General features: G+C 38.5%; 1 protein-coding gene across 1 annotated transcript; it reads left to right on the plus strand.

Annotated features, from left to right (window-relative positions):
• The first annotated feature begins 5,320 nt into the window (after positions 1–5,320).
• Positions 5,321–14,916, plus strand: LOC113013124 (uncharacterized). The gene is made up of 11 exons (XM_026153771.1): positions 5,321–5,496; positions 5,583–5,770; positions 5,948–6,088; positions 6,984–7,122; positions 7,225–7,405; positions 7,536–7,677; positions 8,221–8,364; positions 10,288–10,376; positions 13,614–13,668; positions 13,831–13,852; positions 14,174–14,916. The coding sequence occupies exons 1-10, from the start codon at positions 5,347–5,349 to the stop codon at positions 13,832–13,834; spliced, it is 1,233 nt and encodes a 410-aa protein (XP_026009556.1). The 5' UTR covers positions 5,321–5,346; the 3' UTR covers positions 13,835–13,852; positions 14,174–14,916.
• The last annotated feature ends 5,410 nt before the right edge of the window (positions 14,917–20,326 follow it).

Genomic DNA, 20,326 nt, shown 5'->3' on the forward strand with positions numbered 1-20,326 from the left:
CATGTAACGAACTGAAGGGTAGTCTACTCCGGAAGTTGATGAAAGAAGAGGAGCAGAGAATCACCCGACTCGGAAGATAGAAGGACAGAGATTAATTCACTCCAGCAACTCTGAAATCAGGGTGGAGCAAACCAAACGCAGACCCCATGATGCCACTTTTGGGAAATGGGGAGAGCCTCTATGAAGTCAGTTTGTTAACAGATTTAGAGTGTTGATCTGCCATGGGGCCAGCTCCAGTAATCAGGATGCTTTGTCCATAATCTATAAATCCAGAGGACCAGTGGGTGTCACCAATGGAAAAGACGTACTCCTCATCAATGTCTCAGGGGTTTCCCTGGCTAATAAAGTAAAATGCTGAGAGCCTAGACATAACACTCAATGATCATGACCATCCTCTAATGGCATGGAAATTCCACAATCCAAAATACTCCAAACAATTTTGGGATGAGGAGTTGCCTGGGGTTACTTCTCATCCCCTACCCATCCCTGTGGCTTGTCATGTCTTCCATAATGTTGTGCTGTGGACATTTATGTGCTTTTGTGCAGAGGAGTTTTTTTGTTTCCTGTTCTCGTGCTGTCCTACCATTGAAGCACAGCATGAGTGGAGGTCTCTTTTCTTCCTCTTGTACTTTCCCGTTGTTGTGTACATTTCAGTGTTTTTCTGTAACGCTACCAATCTCTGACTTGTAACCCCGTGTGATGTCTGTGTTATGAGTGTAAGGTCGGGGGGTTCCCATCTCGCTGCAGGGGCAACCTGCTAGTGACAAATAAAAGCTGTTTCATTCATTCATGTAGGGGCCCATACTTCTGGCAACAAAAGGGCTAAAATACGGACTATGTGACGGAATGCAGAGATACTTAGTAGGACATTAGGAGTTCACATTAAATGACATATCCATGACAACGATAACCCACATTAGGTGGTACTTGATGTACTTGTAATGGTAAACCAGTCAATCTGAATCGATCTCTGTAGGTACTAATGGAAAAGGGGTAATTTCCTCATCAGGAAACAGTGTTTTTGTTTATCAGATGGACTGCAACGTCAGGTTTATGTCGTTAACTTGCAATTAAGAATTAATGATAATTTAATGGAGTAAAAAGAAAAGTAATGTAACGAGCAGTGTGACAAATTACTTTGTCCAATGAGTAATTAAATAACATTCTCTATTACTTACCACATTCCAAGTTATTTTTAATACTTTCCTGGTTTTTTTAAATTAAAGACAGCAGCACTGACTGCCACATTATTCCTGACCTGCAATAAAAAAAGTGCTACCACTACTTTCAATCAGAAGACAGTATTTTGTTTGACTTTATTTTAACTTCTTTTTTTTTTTTTTAGCTTTGGGAACAAAACAGATGGAAGTGACAGTGCGTTTGGGTTTAAATGCCATTTCACAACATCAAACTCATCCAAATGAGATGTTCAGAGCTTTTCATTAATCATAAACAAAGCACGTGAAAAGTTTAAAGTGAGATTTCTGTCACTGTTGCTGAGAGTTCAAGGTGCCAACAAACACCTTGTGATTATCCCTGACACTCAAAAATCTGACAAAGCAGCATTAGATGGTACTCTAGGAATGATGCCGCTTATTGTGTTATCAGTTCTTGCACACTAGGAGACCTTTGACAGGAAGTAATGTCAAAGATGAGAAAAATGTTGCTGTTTAAACAGGTTATGTGAACAATTTTATTTTATTTATACAGTGCCAAATCACAACAACAGTAGCCTCAAGGTGCTTTGTATTGTAAGGTTAAAAAACCTAAAAAGTCTAGGTTTGTGGAGAGAGTAAAAAGAAATAAATTATATAGTGTTCGCAGATGGCTCTGAGGCCATTACCACATGAATAAGAAACATACTTAAACACATATAAACTCAAATAAGTGGCAATATAATAAACAAGGAGCAGGGCATCTACAGGGTGGGCCATTTATATGGATAAACCGTAATAACATGGGAATGGTTGGTGATATTAAAGTCCTGTTTGTGGCACATTAGTATGTGTGAGGGGGCAAACTCCTCAAGATGGGTGGTGACCATGGTGGCCATTTAGAAGTCGGCAATCTTGGATAAAACTTTTGTTTTTTCAATATGAAGAGGGCCATGTGACACATCAAACTTATTGGTAATGTCTGGTAATGTGCCGCAAACCGTTTTGCGGCACAATTTGCATAGTACAGTTTTCTAAAAAAAAAAAAAAGAGAGAATAATGTATATCGTTTCAGTTTATTTTGAGAAGTCTCAACAGGATCTTTAGCTTTATTGTGAAAGGTTTATATAGAAAATAAACAAGCAGACGGTGGAGCCACACAGTGGTTTCACCGTCGTTGTTGCTAATGAAATTAAGCATAAAAACAGTCGCTCGTCAGTCCATGGTGTGGTTATTTTAAATATTAGTGAAAGAGAGAACTTTAAGAAATTAATATAGCCACTACAGTGACCATCACAACCATGAAAAAATATTGCTGTAAACGGTGTATTTTGCGACACCACGAAACCAACAATAGCGTATAATATGAAACAATAGATGTTTTAATATCTTCAGCCAATAAATAACATCATATCAAACAGCCCGAACAGTGTAATGAAATTTTTTTACATAAAACACAACTCTCTCTGCCCCCCCCCCTCCCCCCCATGGGGAGGAGTTGTGTTTTGATTTTAAGTCCACTGTCATTTAACATAAAGTGGACAAAACAAACAAACATAACACATAATTTTCAGCAGAACTGAACAAACTGATGTGCCAAAATCATAACTGTAATCTGTATTCCCCACAGAATTACTTGCACACTTCAAATATGCCTTTACCCTCATAAAATTAAAAATTAGATTTTTTATTTCTTATTTTTCCTTAATCTGAAAGGTCTGTGAGTTGTTTACCCCAGTGACCGACATTATGCTTTACTGTAACAACCATAACAACCGTAGTTAGTTCACCTACTTCCTGCATTGAAAGATTGTATGGTTGTCACATCTGATGAAGATGTGAAGGGTGTCAAACCACAAAAGAATTACCCGTTAAACAACAATCCACGCAAGGCATCCAAAATTATCTGATGTCAGATAACATTCTTTCAGTTTCTGTTGATAAGTTGTCTCGTTGTCTGTCTCAGTTGTAGCCTTTTTCTAAAGAACAACGCACATTCTGACACTGTGGTGTCTAGTGATGACGTGTTTGAGGAGAGATCTCAGTCCTTATCAAATTATTCACATTCTCCGACATCTAAGCATGAGCGTGCTTTTGATTTTAAAAAGAAAAAAAGTGACTGATCAGAACAAATAACAGTTCAGACTTTCCAGAACAGTAAGTTAAGATTGTGTGAGCTCACATTTCATCATTTGCTGATGTGGTGATTTGTGTTGCTTTGTCAGCATAAAATAATTTATCTACATGTCACTTAAATCATTATGATAATAATTAGTATTATTAAAGAACATAGAGCCTTGTTCCTGGATTGTTACCATCCCAACTAATTTCCTCTCATCTGAAGGTGACAGTTTGGGTTTTCTTCCAGACACACAGTGTGAATAACTTATACTTAGGTACATTTGTTTGAGCTAATGATCTTGAATGCATTTATTGGGGTTTGAATGTTAGATAGGATGCAGTTAGTTTAAGTAAATGGGCAATAGAGACATGCATAAAAAACTTCAAGTTTTTATGCACAGAAAACACGCTATGAAAACAGTCCGTTTAGAAATGGCTTGTAAATCTACATTTCTCTGTCTAATCGCTTCACTGGCTATGTCCATACTAATGCGTTTTCATTTGAAAACGCATCGTTTTCTCTCCGTTTTGGCCTCCCGTCCACACTGACACCGTGTTTTCCCAAGGAAAAACGCATACATTTCAGAGCAGAGCTGTCCCGTCACAGTGTGGACACTCGAAAAAGCAGACTTTCTAAAACGATGACGCATTTTATTCAGGTGATGCAGTCATGTGACCAATTAAACTAGGATAGCAGAGGGCATTACACAGCAGTTGTTTGGATTGCTCTCAATTTTGACAACCCTAAAAAAAGATTAATATCAATTTGTACATGCTCCAGATAGCTTTTCTTCCAATTCTTTAATTCTCACTCACGCGCATGCGCAGGACTGGAATGTAAGTGTTTCGGCGGTTTCAATGTGGACGCACAACTCTGTGAAAACAACTGAAAATGCTAGTGTGGACGCGGAGCATTTTCAGACAAAAACACGAAAACAGTGTTGACGTAGCCTGAGTTCCCTGGACATCTCCATTGCTTTTTGGTCAGTGAAATGAGTGGTTCAAACCAATCATTTTCATGCTGGTAAAAACTATCAGTCATAACCTTCTGCACCACCTACATATGTTTATGAACCTGTTTGGAAAATCCTAAATAAATTCAAACTTCTGTAGTCAATTCTTGCATTCTTGTTATTAAATTTCAATAAATCATTAAAAGTCCCATATTATCATGATATTCCTTCCCATGATTAGTGGATGTAAACTTCTGACTTACTGTGCTCTTAGATGATTTTCTCTATGTGAGTAACGTAAGTCAGTTTAATGATATTGTAATAGAAACTTTAAAGGTGAGACTGGGAAGTCAAGGAAGACATTCTTGTCAACAAATTGTATTGAACAAACTATCATCTAGCTAGTTGGACAGTGGATTTGTTCTGTTGCAATAATAACTGTCTTTTACTATAGAAATTGTACATCAGCAGTTTGCAGCTGGAGGTCATCTGCCTTGGCCAAGGTTGTTGTGTGTTTTGCCCTTTTTCTGGCATGAATAGGGAAAATAGATGCAGAAGTGCTAAAATAACAATGAGATCAAATTCTAAATAGGAGTGCCTTAAAAATAAAATTAATACACACATTAAAATGCTTTATTACATTTGGTTGAAGCAGCAATTAAAACATTTCTATTTTTAGTTTTGAAACAAATCTCATTTACTAACAGTTGGTTGACCCAGGACACGTTGGAGAGATTATATCTCTCGGCTGGCCTGGGAACGCCTTGGTATTCCCCCGGATAAGCTGGAGGAGGTGGCTGGGGAGAGGGAGGTCTGGGCTTCTCTGCTTAGGCTGCTGCCCCCGCGACCCGGCCCCAGATAAAGCGGAAGAAGATAGATGGATGGAAACTAATCTCATTTCCTGACAGTTGGTTGAGACATTTGCTTTCACTGTTCATTATCAGTTATCAGGTACCATCTCAAACTCATGACCATGAAACATTTCCTCATACCAGAACAGTTTACTACACATTGTATATGATGCGGGAAACAGCAAGTAGATAAAAGGAGGAGAGTCAGAGAGAGAGGCTGTATTTGACGTACAAGTGTCTTTGTGAAGACAGACTAACAGATTGACCATGTCGCTCTCCGCAGTGCTGCTGCTGCTGCTGCATCTGACGGTCTGCAACTCGCAGAATATTGATTTCTTCATTAGCAATTTAAATGGCTTTGTTGGTGCAATCAACTTCTATACAAATGAGAAGTTTGTAGTAAATAATTCTTCTTCGGTATGTACAGGTTTTTTTCTAAAATGTGTTTATATTTTGAAATGTAGGTTTTCTTTACTAAATTCCTATTCACTGTGACTCCACAGCTGACCATTCGCCTAATGGGGAACAATCTCAACTGCACTCCCGAGTTCTCATTTGATTGCCAAAATAGCAACTGTGGGTATGTGAGCACTTTGGTACGGACGGTCGACCAAGAAGGCAGCGGAGAGTGGTGTCAGACTGAACTTAGGTCTGTTCAGCCATCTCCCATTAATGTGGTTGGTTCATTTGGGTGAGTGTACCTCGAAAATATATAAAACGAACTTATTATTCATATTGTTATCATTCTTACACACACACACACACACACACACACACACACACACACACATATATTAGTCCATGTAGTGTTTTGCTATATACAGTGTAACACGCTGAAAACTGACTCTCACACTATTTTCTATTGAAGGGTCCCTGGTGTTAATTGGGTGAGTGGCATCAAAAATACCATTGGATCATGGACAACTGCAGTAACATACGACCTGAGGAACCGCTCTGACATCAACAAAGAAAACTCCTCACCCCAGTCTACCATGATCCCATTTGTGAGGTGAGCCAACTCACTGTTTGTGTCTCTGCTAAAAAAGCAACAGCAGTAGCAGGACAAGAGTGACTGTGGCATTACTGCAAACTTCAAATCTGATATTGTTTCCACGTAGAAGACAAAACTGCTCACAGTATAAGGGCAAAGTCAAAAAATATAGACAAAAATATAGACTATAACTTGCTGCATGGTCAACTTTAACCGCTATTGCAACCACTGCCTCCATAATAAAGTGGCAATAAACTAATTAAATGAACAAAAATAATTTACCAAAAATAGTTTCCACACTAAAACGTTTGCATTTAAAGGTTTTAATTGTAATCCTATAACTCTTTCCTTAAAGAGCTTCTCTTACAGTACCCCCAGGCTCCAAATGAGAGAAAAACAGAAAATGAGGATGAGTATGAAGATGAGTTAACTTCTTTGTCACCAAATGAGAAAAATCTCTTTTAAGTTTAATTTAACAAACAGACTTCCTGTCAGAAACCTCCTAAAATGAGAAGTGCAGTTAAAATGGAAACATCCCCTGAGAAACTTCAAAGAGAAAATATGCAGTTATTTTATACCTGTGGCAAGTTTAAATTTAAAAAGATATTTTATTTGTCTGTTGTTGTTCCTTATGGCAGCAAATTATAGAGTAATTTTAATGTTCCTCCATGTTTGCTGTAATATTTAAGTAGTTTAGTGATGCTTTAAATTAAATCTCACTTAATATATAAACTATACAATTTAAAGTTTTATTTTGAGACAGTGAACTGAATATTGCTATGTTTAAAATTACCAGTGATCAGGCTGTGGCTGTATTTTGCAGATTTTAAGAGTGAATGCATGGAGCTGCACATTAACTTCACACTAAAGTGAATCCTGGAAAATGAAGATTGTATTTGTAATTCTTTCTCAGAGTTCCTTCAAACTGTCGGAGAGATTTCAGCCTGTTGATGTTTGACCCTGATGGGGATCAGGTTAAATGCAGATATGGAAACTCCTCACTCTTGGAGTGTGACGGCTGTGAGCCACCATCTGTCCTCAGCCTCTCATCAGTGAGCATGACTGTTAATCTAATGTTTAATGAGACAGAAGGATAGTTGTAATAATAAACATTTGCTCATTTGATCTCTTTTCCTTTTTTATTCCTCATGCAGTCCACTTGTACTCTGTCGTTCGGCCCCACTGCCGACAGTAATGTGGGCAACTATGGAGTACAGCTGCTGATGGAGGACTTTCCCAGGAAGAACATCACCATGACTGGAGTCAATGGCACAAAAACAACACAAACACCTAACGATGCTCTCAGCAAAATACCGATCCAGTTTGTTCTGATAGGTACAAGTCCATATTTTAATAGATGGAGTTGAACCTGTAAAGATCTGATCTAAACTTAGAAATACTGTTCTAACTTCGAACTATGAATTCCACCCCGAAAGAAACTCGTTGGTTTTCTGTCATCTTTCAGTGGATCCCCAGGTCTCATCCTGCACAGAGGGAGACTTTTTGCCCAAATTCTTGCCTCCAACCCCAAACAACAGAGCTCGGCTCTACACGCCTGTTGATAAGACTCTGGAAATCAGCATCAGTGCAGAGGCACAAAACTCCACGTAAGTCAAAGAAAAACACATTTGACATTCTTGACATTGTAAAGTAAGGTTAACTATGTCCCACAGAACTGTTTTCAGGTTAGACAAGAAATACATTCACACATCAGTCGATTCCTGTCATGTTTCTGTTCATTGATCAAATCAAGATTTTATCCGTTGCGTTCTGTTTAATCTGTGCATCAGTCCTGCACTGGCACACAAAACAGGTTTAACAAGACACGTAAGAGCGTAACACAGTCAGATGTATACAAGGCTGTATGAGATATAAAGAGTACGTTCAACACATATTTAACCCAAAGAGAAGTCAAATCTGTTTTAAGGCTATTTTGCTTTGATGCAACATGAGTAAATAAAAACTCGTGAAATTATGTTTAAGTAAAATTTGGCTTATTAACTCAAACCCTTAAAACCAAACAGAAGTGAGTCAGGTGAAGTCTCCATTCAAAGTGATGCTCATTCACAGACAAACACTTTGCTTTGTATGTCGTTGAAGAAGCTATGAGAATTAAGTTGATTCATTTTTTGTTTCTCTCTTCGATGAAGGATCTCTGAGCTGCTGTTCAGCGGACCATATGATGCAATTCAGAATAAAATTGGACCAGGAAAGTTCACCCTGAGATGGACGCCATCTAAATCACAAGACAATGACACCCTCCCCTTCTGCTTTGTTGTCCAGGCACTTTCCAAGTCAGTACCTTTTTACAAATTCATCCCTTAGAGCATGAGTGTTTGGCAGAAAGCACTTAAGCATAGACAAAAGAGCTTGTTTGAATGGGTGAATGAGGCGTGCTGCATAAAGCAGAAAAGCACTAAAGAAGAATCAGTCCATTTGCAATTTTGCAGCCATAAACTATATTGGTGAATGTTTAAATCTGACTTTATTAGAAAATTATTTAGACCCCAGGCCCAGAAGGAGTCATGGCAAGAAAATTAAATCCCCCCAAAAAGCCAAAACCCCTTCCTCTGCTTCCAATGACCAACCAAAAAGTTATTGGTTTGTCATAAACAAATTTTGTTTATGTTAGACTACATCCTAGATAATAAATTGGAGTTTTGCTGTTGAAGCTATGATGTGATGCTTCTATGCTTTATTCATATATGGTTACATTTTAAAATCGTGACATTTGGAGCGGGTGTGAAATTACAGATGAGCCCAAACATGTTTTTCCGCCCTGAAAATTTCATGTGAACATCTTCTGTACTTACCAAGATATACAGGCTGTAAAATACAACAGAAATTCAAAAATAATAAATATCAGCCAACAAAAACAGATAACTCTGTGGGGGTTCACAAACAGATTTTTCATTGAATCCGTCTACACTACTTGCATTTGAAATTATAATTACTAAAATGAAAAAGGTGAACTCAAGGACAAATTTGAAGTCACCTATAGGCTTTATTTTGCAGATTTTACACAAAGACCCACTTTAATGTTGACTCGAAACAATAACTTATTACGCTTTACTCATTCCTTTTGTTAAAAGACATAATGTTCCTTAATTGCCTACTTATTTAGAACAGTAACATATATAATGCTATTAGTTAAAAATATAATCAGATTACAATAATACATTAGTTTGAAATGTGTTGCGCCCAAAACTGGTGATTGACAGGTTTAGCTGTCCTAGAAATTTTTTTATTGTTTTGTTTTGTTTTATCTGAAGAGATTATGAAGATTATGTGAAAAACAATAAACTATCTAAAACAGGAAAAATAGCGTATCTGTTAGAAGGGGAAGTTGCTTTAATGAGGCAGATCAGTAATGAGTCTACTTACTGCCAACAAACCAAGGCTACGTCCACAACTACATGGGTATTTTTCAGTTTTTTTCCAAAAATCCCGTGCACATGTACAGGTTTGAAAAAATACTTCTGTCCACAATAAAACACCAAAAACGCATTCAAACTCTGTCAAGAACAGAATCATGTAGAAATGTTGGCCAATCAACATTTGGCCAAGTGTAGAAGCCTGGGAGGGAAAGAGATTTGGAAAGGCAGCTAATTATGTGCCACTGTTCAAGTGGCTTTATAATTTTGAATGTTAATAACCAAAGACAGTATTTTGGCTGGTGTAGAGTAGCAACCTAGGAAAGAAAAATGCATAAATTTATTCAAAACCATGGTAACGGATTTGGGTTGTGAGAGCGTCTATGTTGAATGGAGAAGTTCACTCTGACTCCTCCGTCCTTTTAAAATGGAGGGACAGTAACTGTGTGTGTATATGTAAGTGCGTTAAAAACTGCACATAGATTAACAGCAACAGTATTTTGTCTATATCCACCATTGCAAAAATTCATCTCATGTAAATAATAACGTGGCACAGAGCGTGATGCCAAAAACGTTGTGAGTAAATCCCAGTTTTCCTCATCCACAGCTAAAAGCAAAATGCAGTTTACATGTGAACGAAAGGCCCACATCCATAGAAAAATCTGCGTTTTCAAAAATACCTGTGTACGTGTGGACATAGGCTAAGGGTCATCTAGAACTGTTAATCAAACACACCCATATTACTTGTACATATACTTTGTGTCATTAACAGAAAAGACGATCTTAAAATATAATATAATCTCATGGAATTAATGGAATCACTGTTCTGATTTATTTCCGTAGGGAAACCAAGTATCACTCAGACCTTCGATGTGTCAGCGTGACTGTTGGAAAGAGTCCTGTTAGTAGTGCCCCAGCCAGTGCTTCAGCTTGTAAGTATCAATGCCAGGAAGTAACTGTTAACAAATATATAAAGTTGTGTTACGTCCCTCTGCAGCTTCTAATCGTCTCAGTGTTTTCAGCTGGTGCTAATTGGCCACACCTAGTCAGGTGTGGATAAAAGCATACCTGAGGCAAGCTTCCCAGCAGTGCACTAGTCTTTGCCTTGGTGGCACCAGCCATTTTAGCCAACCTGGTTTTCCATTTTAGGATAAAACCTCTTCTCACCCACACTCTGTTATTCATCTCTGTTTTTATGTTGCGGCTTTTGAGCCGGGTCGTAACATAAGTGGGGGCTCGTCCGGGATCTTTGGACATTTTAGTGGAGACTGAATGTCAGTTTGTTTTGCTTTTAAGTGGGTGAGTGATGGTGTTAACTGTAATTGAGCAAACTCCCTTTAGTAAGTGTGTTTCAGCTGGGTGGCTGTGCTGCCCTTCCATCGAAGCACTTGTTTGTTGTTTTGCTTTATTATTTTAGTTTATTGTGTTTGGTGGCTATCCTGGGTGGGGGTACGCTTCAGAGTTTGGTAGGAGACTATATCTCTGGTCTGCTGCCTGCTCTCGAGTTCGCGTTTAAAGTTGCCTCGAGCCTGGTACACCACTGAAGACTAGGGTAGGAAAAGTAAGGGTTTTGTTGTTTTTAGTGTTTTAGGCTGGGAGTTGCACATAGTAAATCAGTGGCACCAAACCTGGTAGGAGGTTTGAGACCATTCATGATTATGGTCTGTAGCTGAGGCAGGTAGGCTGTTTTTAAGTTGGCATTGTGTGTACACCATGTGTGTGCATATGCCAGTGTTGATGGATGCTAATGAGATCCTTGTGAGGTGAGTGTTTTGTGATGTGACCTTTAGTGTTGTGGGGAATATGGCTATTTTGTTGGATCACTTGTGAGTATTGTTGGCCAGGTGATGGCAATAACACTGTGGGGTGCTGAGCCACCCTTGATGTGATCATTGTGTGGCCATAGCTCTCCATTTTGTGGTTGGTCACTAGTATGCTTGATTTACTGAACTTTTTGGATTAAAGTAACTTGTGGTATAGGGCCACTTGTATGTGACTGTTTGTGTGGTGGAGACAACAGATCACTTAGTTGTGATTATTTGTTGCTCCTTTTGGTTTTGTGTTGTAGCAGGTCAGGTAATCATTTTGGGTTTGACTGTTGTGCTCCTTTGTGTTGGTCACATGTTACTTTTTGTGTGTTCAGTGTCGCAACTTCAGATCCTCATGTAGGGGCATCCATGCTTAAAGATGCCAACTTACTTTTGAGGGATCAAGGCTTCAGAGGGACTTTTAATTTGTTTAGGGGTCCTAGAGGAACCCTTTTAAGGGAGGTGTTACGTCCCTCTGCAGCTTCTAATTGTCTCAGTGTTTTCAGCTGGTGCTAATTGGCCACACCTAGTCAGGTGTGGATAAAAGCATACCTGAGGCTAGTGATGGGCAGATGAAGCCCCATGAAGCACTGAAGCTTTTCATCCAATTGGTTCACCCCAACGCGAAGCTTCATGAAGCTTCATTTGCTCTAGCAGGACACCTACTGGACGTAAAAATAATAGCTGGCATGAATTTGAAGAGTGTGGCATTTTGCACACAGCCTGTAAATGTCAACAACAAAAGGAGTGTGTAAAACATGTATATTGTAGTGATGGCAGTACACTGTGTATATTTATAGTGGCAGTATGGGAAATAATTATTTGGAAATGCTTGAAATGGAAATGATCCTTTACTGTGAGGTGAGGTGTGGTTGGGGTGTGGACAGTAGTTGTGCTTTTGTAACGTTGAGGTATGGACAGCTACACACTGAGGCTTTGAGCCTCAGTCCTGCCTGTTCACATTTTATTCTGTAAAAACTAAATTTTCACTGCTTTTATAACCTTTAGTGGGGAGAACATAGCTAGGATTTAATGATTTCACAAATCTTTTGAATCCTTTGTCCTCCACAATGCTAAATGGCTGGGAGTCCTCAATCACCATGCTGACCAGGTCTTCATCTATTTGAGATTGTTCTCCTGAGGAAAGACAATAAAACAAAGCACAAATATAAATATCACACACGTAACTTATAACAGTTGTATAATATTGTTATATCATTTAGTAACATTACTGCATGCTATATTATCATTGCATTTGATGGCTCACCTGGTCTTGCTCCACAATCGGTGTTCCCCTTATTCTCATGCAAAGCTCTGCAGTGCCTAAGCATGGATGAGGTGTTGTTATATCCCAGCTCCCTGGCACATAGCAAACACTTCACCTTGTACAAAAGTACAGACAGCTTAACATAGGTTTTATTGCACCATCAGTATCATGACAATACATCTTCTTTAGAAATTTACATACCTTGTTGGGAGGAATAAAATCAAAATGTTGCCATAAAGGGGAGGACATCCTCCTCTTCTTAGCCGGCTCCATTCTCTCCTGACTTTCTCTCCTCACTCTCATAAACCTCCAAACTCTCTCCAACTCTCACTAACCGCAACTCTCCATCAAACACCTACATTTTGATTGAAGTCTGAGGGGTTTATATCGCTGTCATATCTCACGGCAAAGTTCGAACCACTTCATGAACCAGTCACGTGGTACAGCCGGGCAGCGAGGCTTCGGACGTCATCATTTTCAGCTCCTCCCATAAATGAAGCAAGCCTCGATACGCGCTTCGCGGAAACGCCCCCTCCAGTACTCGACACACGCTCCGAAGCCTCGATACAGAACGTCACATCACTACCTGAGGCAAGCTTCCTGGCAGTGCACTAGTCTTTGCCTTGGTAGCACCAGCCATTTTAGCCAACCTGGTTTTCCATTTTAGGATGAAACCTCTTCTCACCCACACTCTGTTATTCATCTCTGTTTTTATGTTGCGGCTTTTGAGCCGGGTCGTAACAGTTGCTAAATGTTTCTAAATCTGCGTATTTGTAAATAATTTTTGACATTGTTGCAAAACTCATTCATGAAAAGCTAAAACGGGATAAATCCCTGTAGATTATTACATTTACATTTATTTTAAGTCAGCTTTATAGCCGTTTACCTGCTCATGAAACGATTTGTATTGCCGGGGCAGTGTTCCGAGGTTTTTTGTTTGTTTTTTTTAATCTTTAAAAGTCATATATAGATACAGTTTTTAAACTTTGTGACACCATTTGTCAGCCAATCAGGTCGACTAAATCTTTGTGTTTCTAAATGAAAAGTCTATTTGGTTGGTCAGAAGTTCTTTAATCATTTTCTACTTGTTTTAGTTGTCCTGGTCATGGGATCTTTCCTTTCAACTCTTATTCTTGCCTTCCCTTCCATGTAAGTATGTGTCTGCATATTTAGATCTTTTTTTGCCGAAATGTGACATTTTGTGTATTTTTTAAACGTAAAATTATCATTACTATTGTTAACTTTTAAAATGAAACAAAATCAACCCCATTGATCATCATTCTGATGTTGAGTTTTTGTCTCTTGTCTCAGATGAATATGGATAAAATCAGAGGTAAGTCTCTTCTATAATCAGATTTTCTACCATAGCATCAGTACTAATAGTACCACTGGTATTGCTAAAAGTAGTAGTGTTGATGTCCAGTGATTGAACTACAGAAAACTATGAACACACACAATGGCTATGGCAACCTCTGTAGGAGCATACAAATATTTCGCAAAATATGCTAACACCACACAAAGCACAACTTATTCTATGACATATTCCAGAAATGAATCACATCATCAATCACTAAATAACATATCAATCTGAGGATTATCTCAAATGTAAAGAAGAAAAAATTCTATGAATTCACTGTTTCTAATTTCCTTCTAGATTGAAGATTGACACTGGATTGATGCAACAGTATTGCCCTCTACTGTTACAACATGAATGTGATCTGACTCTGCACAAATAACTTTTTTCAAGTTTCTTTAAGTTTTATTCCAACCAATGTAATCCAAGCACTAATTGGAGTTTTTACTCACTTGTCCTCACTTGTTCCAGGTGATTTATTGAATTGATGTAAATTTCATTTCTGATAGTTTACCTTGATTTATTTTATCAAATTATTAATCACATCATCTGTAACAACACCTCCTATTAGTCCAAACTACTGCACTTTAACCAACACTTTCTAGTCAACTAAACACTACTTTTATAAACCTTTCAAAAACAACATTCCCAGGCAATACTCCTGTTTATGAGTATGAATTACAGATAGTAACTGTTACCAAACACTAAAGCTTCATAGACATCAAGAGCAAAAACTAAACTTGCATGCTTTAATGACCATTAAAATCTAAACAGCAAATTTTTGTATCAGTTTTACTTAATAGAAATCCTCATCATTCTCTGATGGCAGTGCTGATCTTTGAGAGGAAAAACAGAGAGACACTGACTTGGATTGGATGTGTGTGATGATGTTGTTATTGTCATGTTAGCATTGAATTGTAGGCGTCGCAGGGAAGATTGAATTGAATGAATGGATGTAACATCATTTTAGTCTGATCATGTGATCAGTTCCATGGATGCCAACTTCCACCCCGACCTTGTATAAATGATTTGTTAAAAGGCAAATAAACAACGATTCCTATGATGGCTTTCTTTTTAACTGAGTAAGTCTGACTGAAGCAAGTGCTTTTTTGCACTGATGAACACCAAGAAGATTTTTAAAAGTTGGTAAAATACAGATTTTGTGTTGCAACTTACCCATTTGGGTACTGGGATGTAACAGTGAATTAATCATGCGAAATATTTGTAGTTGTAGGTAGGTGATAACATAAAGTGTAATAATCATCTAAATTTGACAAACTATTATATAGGAGTGACAAAACTATAGAGGCTCTGGTGCCTTGCTAGCAGGTTATATCAGGGCGACTCTCCAAAACATTCAGCGATTCATTATGCAACAGGAATATGCATGGCAAAAGCGAGGGAGTTAGACCTAGTGTTATGGCCCGTCTAGGCGTGGCCCGACCATAACATAAGGGTGATCCATCCCTGTCCAACCCCAAGCAGCACATCACGCAAATAATACTTTTTGGCAGTGATTTATTTACAATGAGTGAATTTAGAAACAAAGAAAGGGAGCGAGTTATAACTTGGGGGTGAGCCCAAGGCCAAAAAAACAAAAGGGATCTCCGGGGTAAATCAAACTTACCTATTCAAAAGAATTAAACCAAACGACAATGACTTACCTCCCTACCTAACAAAAACAGGAGAAAACTGTATTCAAACAAAAAGGCGGTCCACCCTTACATGCTCCTACATTAAACAAATATTGCTAAACAGTGAACACAGTCTGCCGGTTGGGTTGGGCTGAGGATGAATCCCCTGACAGTCCATGGCGGTCTCTTCTTATGTGCTGCCTCCCGGTCATTAGCCAACCGGTATGATCCGTTCACTCTGGATGCACCAATCATGGAGAAGCACCTGCACACTCAGATTTACATATTAAAATTACAACAACAGTCGTAACACCTAGATTCACATTTTTGTAACAAGACAGTGTTAAGGTTCAAAATTATTGGGGATGGAGACAAGAGAAAAAGCCACAATAACAACACTGGTCCGGTCGGGTTGAGTCAAACGATGATTTTAATGATCACACACGTGGGAGATGGACACTGTATGCAGACAGCATCAGATCTCAAAATGGTGGAGCATTGCTCAAACTTTTATAGCCTCTGGTGCCTCCACCTTATCATAAAAAGCCTAAACGTTCACATGCTTTCTCTCACACAGCGCCTAAGCTACGACGTTGGCTCCCTGTTTATCTGCTCCTGCTGAGATGGGGCAGAAAACTCCAGTACATTCTGTTCTCTTCTAATCAGACAAATAAGGCAATGACTTTTCTGCAAACAGTATTTCTTATAACTCAGCAATATAATGCATCATAAAACAATATCATTCATTCACAATAGATCAGCAGTCTACTTTAATGCAAATCAGTTTAACTAATGCAATAGTTGTCAGCTTCTTCTAATTCAGGAGAATAATGCAAACTAAAACTACATAATAATTCACAATCTTTAATTAGGGATCTAACATGGCATAAAATAATATTATAATCTAACAACAGTATCTATAGAAACAAGAGCTGAAATTTTCAGTAGACCCACCAATCGTGTGAGAGCCCAGATATTCTCCCAATATGTATGCATCATTAACAGTATAAGAGATGCCCTTTACTTGCCACTCACATAAGCCTGACACAAGCTTACTGAAAACTTTATCCACAACAGAGCCATGCCAACTGTATTTGGTCAACAGCTGATTGGTGGTGTGGACAAACTATGGCTTGAAGTCTGAAATGATCTGACCAAACTCAAACTTCATACGGGATAATATGGGATTAATGCCAAACAGATCAAGCTTAATTTAAGATAAAATATCATGGACTTGACATCAGATTTAAAAAAAATAATTGCAGTTCGCGGCTGTAAAGTTAGTTCAAGTTTGAATCACAGAACTGTCTGCCAGAAGAATGCTGTCTTGGTTTTGTTTTTCATTCCTGGTTGGATTATGTTTGCTAAACACTGGTCGTTAAAAAGTAATGCACATGTGCCTGCATGCTGATATTAAGAGTACCTAATGAGCTGAACATTCTCAATATGAAACCCAGTGAAACCCTATCGTTACACAAAAAATCCCAGAGCGCAAAGATATCTTTACCAACATCTGTCTGTGATGCCACAACTTTTGCAAAACACCAGCGCTTGACTGGTTGGGAACTAACAATAAAATCATGTCTTTATTGTGTTTGGTTTATGAAAAAGCTCAATTTCTAATTAATTTTAAACATGCTCTTGGGCACACAAAGTCTTGATAACTGGAATGTAAAGAATTACACATTACAGGTCCATCTACACATACAAATGCATTGCTTTTCAGTGATTATTTCAATCTTGGCAATGGGACTGGAATGACATTTACACTCAGGGGTCATGAAATTAGCTTGGCATCAAGTAACACTGTGAGGAATCTTGGAGTCATTGTTGACCAGGATATGTCCTTCAGTGTGTACATTATACAAAAGTTGTTTAACTGCTTTCTTGCTTTTGACATGTCCTAAAATCGTCCTGAAAAGTACTTGATCCAGAAAGAGAGAGCAGATTTCTTCCACACTGGCTGTTCTTCATTGGCTCCCTGTTAAATGAAGAATTTAACATTTAAAAAATTTTAAATTTAAAATCCTTCTCCTCAAATACAAGGTATTGAATAATCAGGTGCCGTCTTATCTTAATAACCTTATAGCAGATCATTACATGAAGGAACCTTTTAAATACAAGCGCGCTCATGTTCACAGGTGTACACACGGGTGCTCACACACACAAACTACACCCTTTTTGGCTCCTACCTCAAAGCACACTGTGCGCTGTCGATCTTACGTGCTGCACAATAATGTTTAATATTTAGTATTTACTGTTACATTCCCATAGATGATCGTAATGTTGTTTATTATGTTGCTCTTTTTTTTCTTCTGCTTGTTTTCTCTTTTTTTCTTGCTCAACAGGTGATCCAGGTGATTGATATATGTACTTTTTGTCTGCTTATTGTCACGATCTGAGGAGGCAGACCGTGCGGTGGTGTGTGTGGTGGACCCAGGTGCGAACACACGAGAGTAGACTGGAGTAAACTTAACTGAAAGCGAGCCTTCATTGTGGCTGGTGACAAGGAGTGCAGATAAGGCAGAAATGCAGTGACAAACTAAACTATGACTAAACTGGGAAAGTAAAACTAGGAAAAACTATGAAGACTCAGGAAACCATAACTATGAATACTAAGACTGGCTGTGACAACATGGAGGGTGGGAACACAGACGACGCGACACAGACTGCATGAAACACAGAGACTAAATACACATGAGGGATGATCAGGGGAAGTGGCCACACATGGGAGCACAGCTGACACACATGAACCTAACGACAGGACAGGAGAGGTGAAACTAAATACACTGACATTGAATACAGACTTACAAAGTAAAACAGGAAACATGGAGATTAGACATGACATGAACTAAACATAACTCATGACAGGTAGACGCACGAACCAGGGAGACGGAGTACAGGGGAAGATGACAGAAGCGACAGCATGAACTTGACAACACAAGACACACAGATATAAACACATGAAGGGCAAGGGAGGCTAAACACAAGGGTAATATAATTACAAATGAGCTGGAATAATTTAATGAACCTAAACAAACAATAAACATCAAAATAGACTAAACACAAAACACTGGGTCACACGACCCAGGACCATGACACTTATTTTGTTGGTTTTTGTTTTTTGCCCCATCCCTCTTCCCCGCTGTTTTTCTTTCCCTCTTTCTTTCTCCCCTTTCTTTTCCCCAGTCAGGTCTGTCCCGCATTCAGCAAGTGAAAATAAAATAAAATAAACAATAAAAGGTGAATCAAATAGACCATTACGGCAAGGCTGGGATGGTCCATTTGGTAAAGTAAATCCGTTGGGCATCTTCCCTTGACTTCCTCCTCCTCACCTTCAACCAGTGACAGCCGGTAGCTGCCGCTCCCTGAGAGTGATTTCTGTTTTTCTTTCTTTTTAAAGCCCAAAGACCTAAAGGTTGAGGAGCTCATTTACCTTCAAATTACTTATAAATTCAAATTCAGCCACTGACAAAACCACAAGCAGAACAAAATGATGAAAAACTTGGGGGGCAGATGTGCGCTCAAGTCAGTTTACCTTTGGAAACGTCTGATCTCATTGCGTAATGAGCAATGAGTGAATCTGATCTGTGAACAAGTTTCAGTATCTTCACTCTAAAAATAAGTAAATAAAACTATACCATCTTCAAATCCTTAAATGTGACACATTTTCCCAGTATTATTATTTGGGACTGATAATAAAGCCACATTAATAATTAATTATAAAACTGTTCGTGTTCATAACTACAAAAAAAATATAGAATTAACATCATTTATGAGGAATCAGTGTCAGATAGGTAGCTCAGATGCAGCAGGAGGGGAGGACTCAGAGAGAGACTCAGAGTATATTGAAGAAAACCTTCAGCGAGCAGCTTAAATTCACAGAGTCAGTAACCATGGTTTCTGGCTCAAGTTAACATCTCTTTCTTTTATATAAAAGCAGGAATTTCTCTAAACTCTGGTTCAAGAAACTGCAATAGGGCGCCTGGAGAGAGCCATGTGTGCCCTCTTTACCAGCTTTGTGTTTTAGTTTCGCTTTTCACACTAAACTCACTGTGTGAGTTTGTTTAGGAAACAGTGAAGCTCTAGGTTAAAAACCTGTATACATAAAGTGTTGATGTATGTCGACAATGTGGCGACCAAGTGCGTTGAAGGGTGCTGATCAAGCATTTCATGGTATCGCTGGTGTCACTTTGTCAAGGACAAAAGACATAAAGACCCCTTTACCGAAGTCTCGCTGTCTTATCTAAAGAAACACACACAAAATACTATTTAACATAACTGAATAAACACCTTATTGCATTGCATTAGGTGTTTTCACATGCTGCATTTACCTCTCAATAAGACCCACCTTATTGATGGGTAACAATATTCTGCTAACAGTTTGGAGTGAAATAATTAAAGTCAATTTGTAAGTAAGCATAGTGCCACATTTATGCAGGATAAATATTGAAACATACACAGTGGCTGCAAATCAGGAAATTATATCAGTGTTTAAAACCTAAATTATTCTCACTGATCACAAGTCTGCACAGAAATTATCACAGAAATTCACATTAATTGACTGAACAGCCACAAAAGACATGCAGGTAATGCAGTTGTTTGAAAAATGACTGAAAAGATTAAAATACAAACATTTGACCAATCAAATCAATTGTTAGGCAAAAGAAAACATTTGACAACCATATTACGTACAAATAAAACTAATTTCTGCCGCCTGTATTAGGCAATCACAGCACATTAGTATTTGTCATTGCTGACCTCAGTCCTACAGGCTTGGAAATTCTCACTGATGTGGAATAAAATCTTGTATACTGTA

This window comes from Astatotilapia calliptera, chromosome 3 (assembly GCF_900246225.1).
Source record: "Astatotilapia calliptera chromosome 3, fAstCal1.2, whole genome shotgun sequence".
Taxonomy (NCBI): Eukaryota; Metazoa; Chordata; class Actinopteri; order Cichliformes; family Cichlidae; genus Astatotilapia; species Astatotilapia calliptera.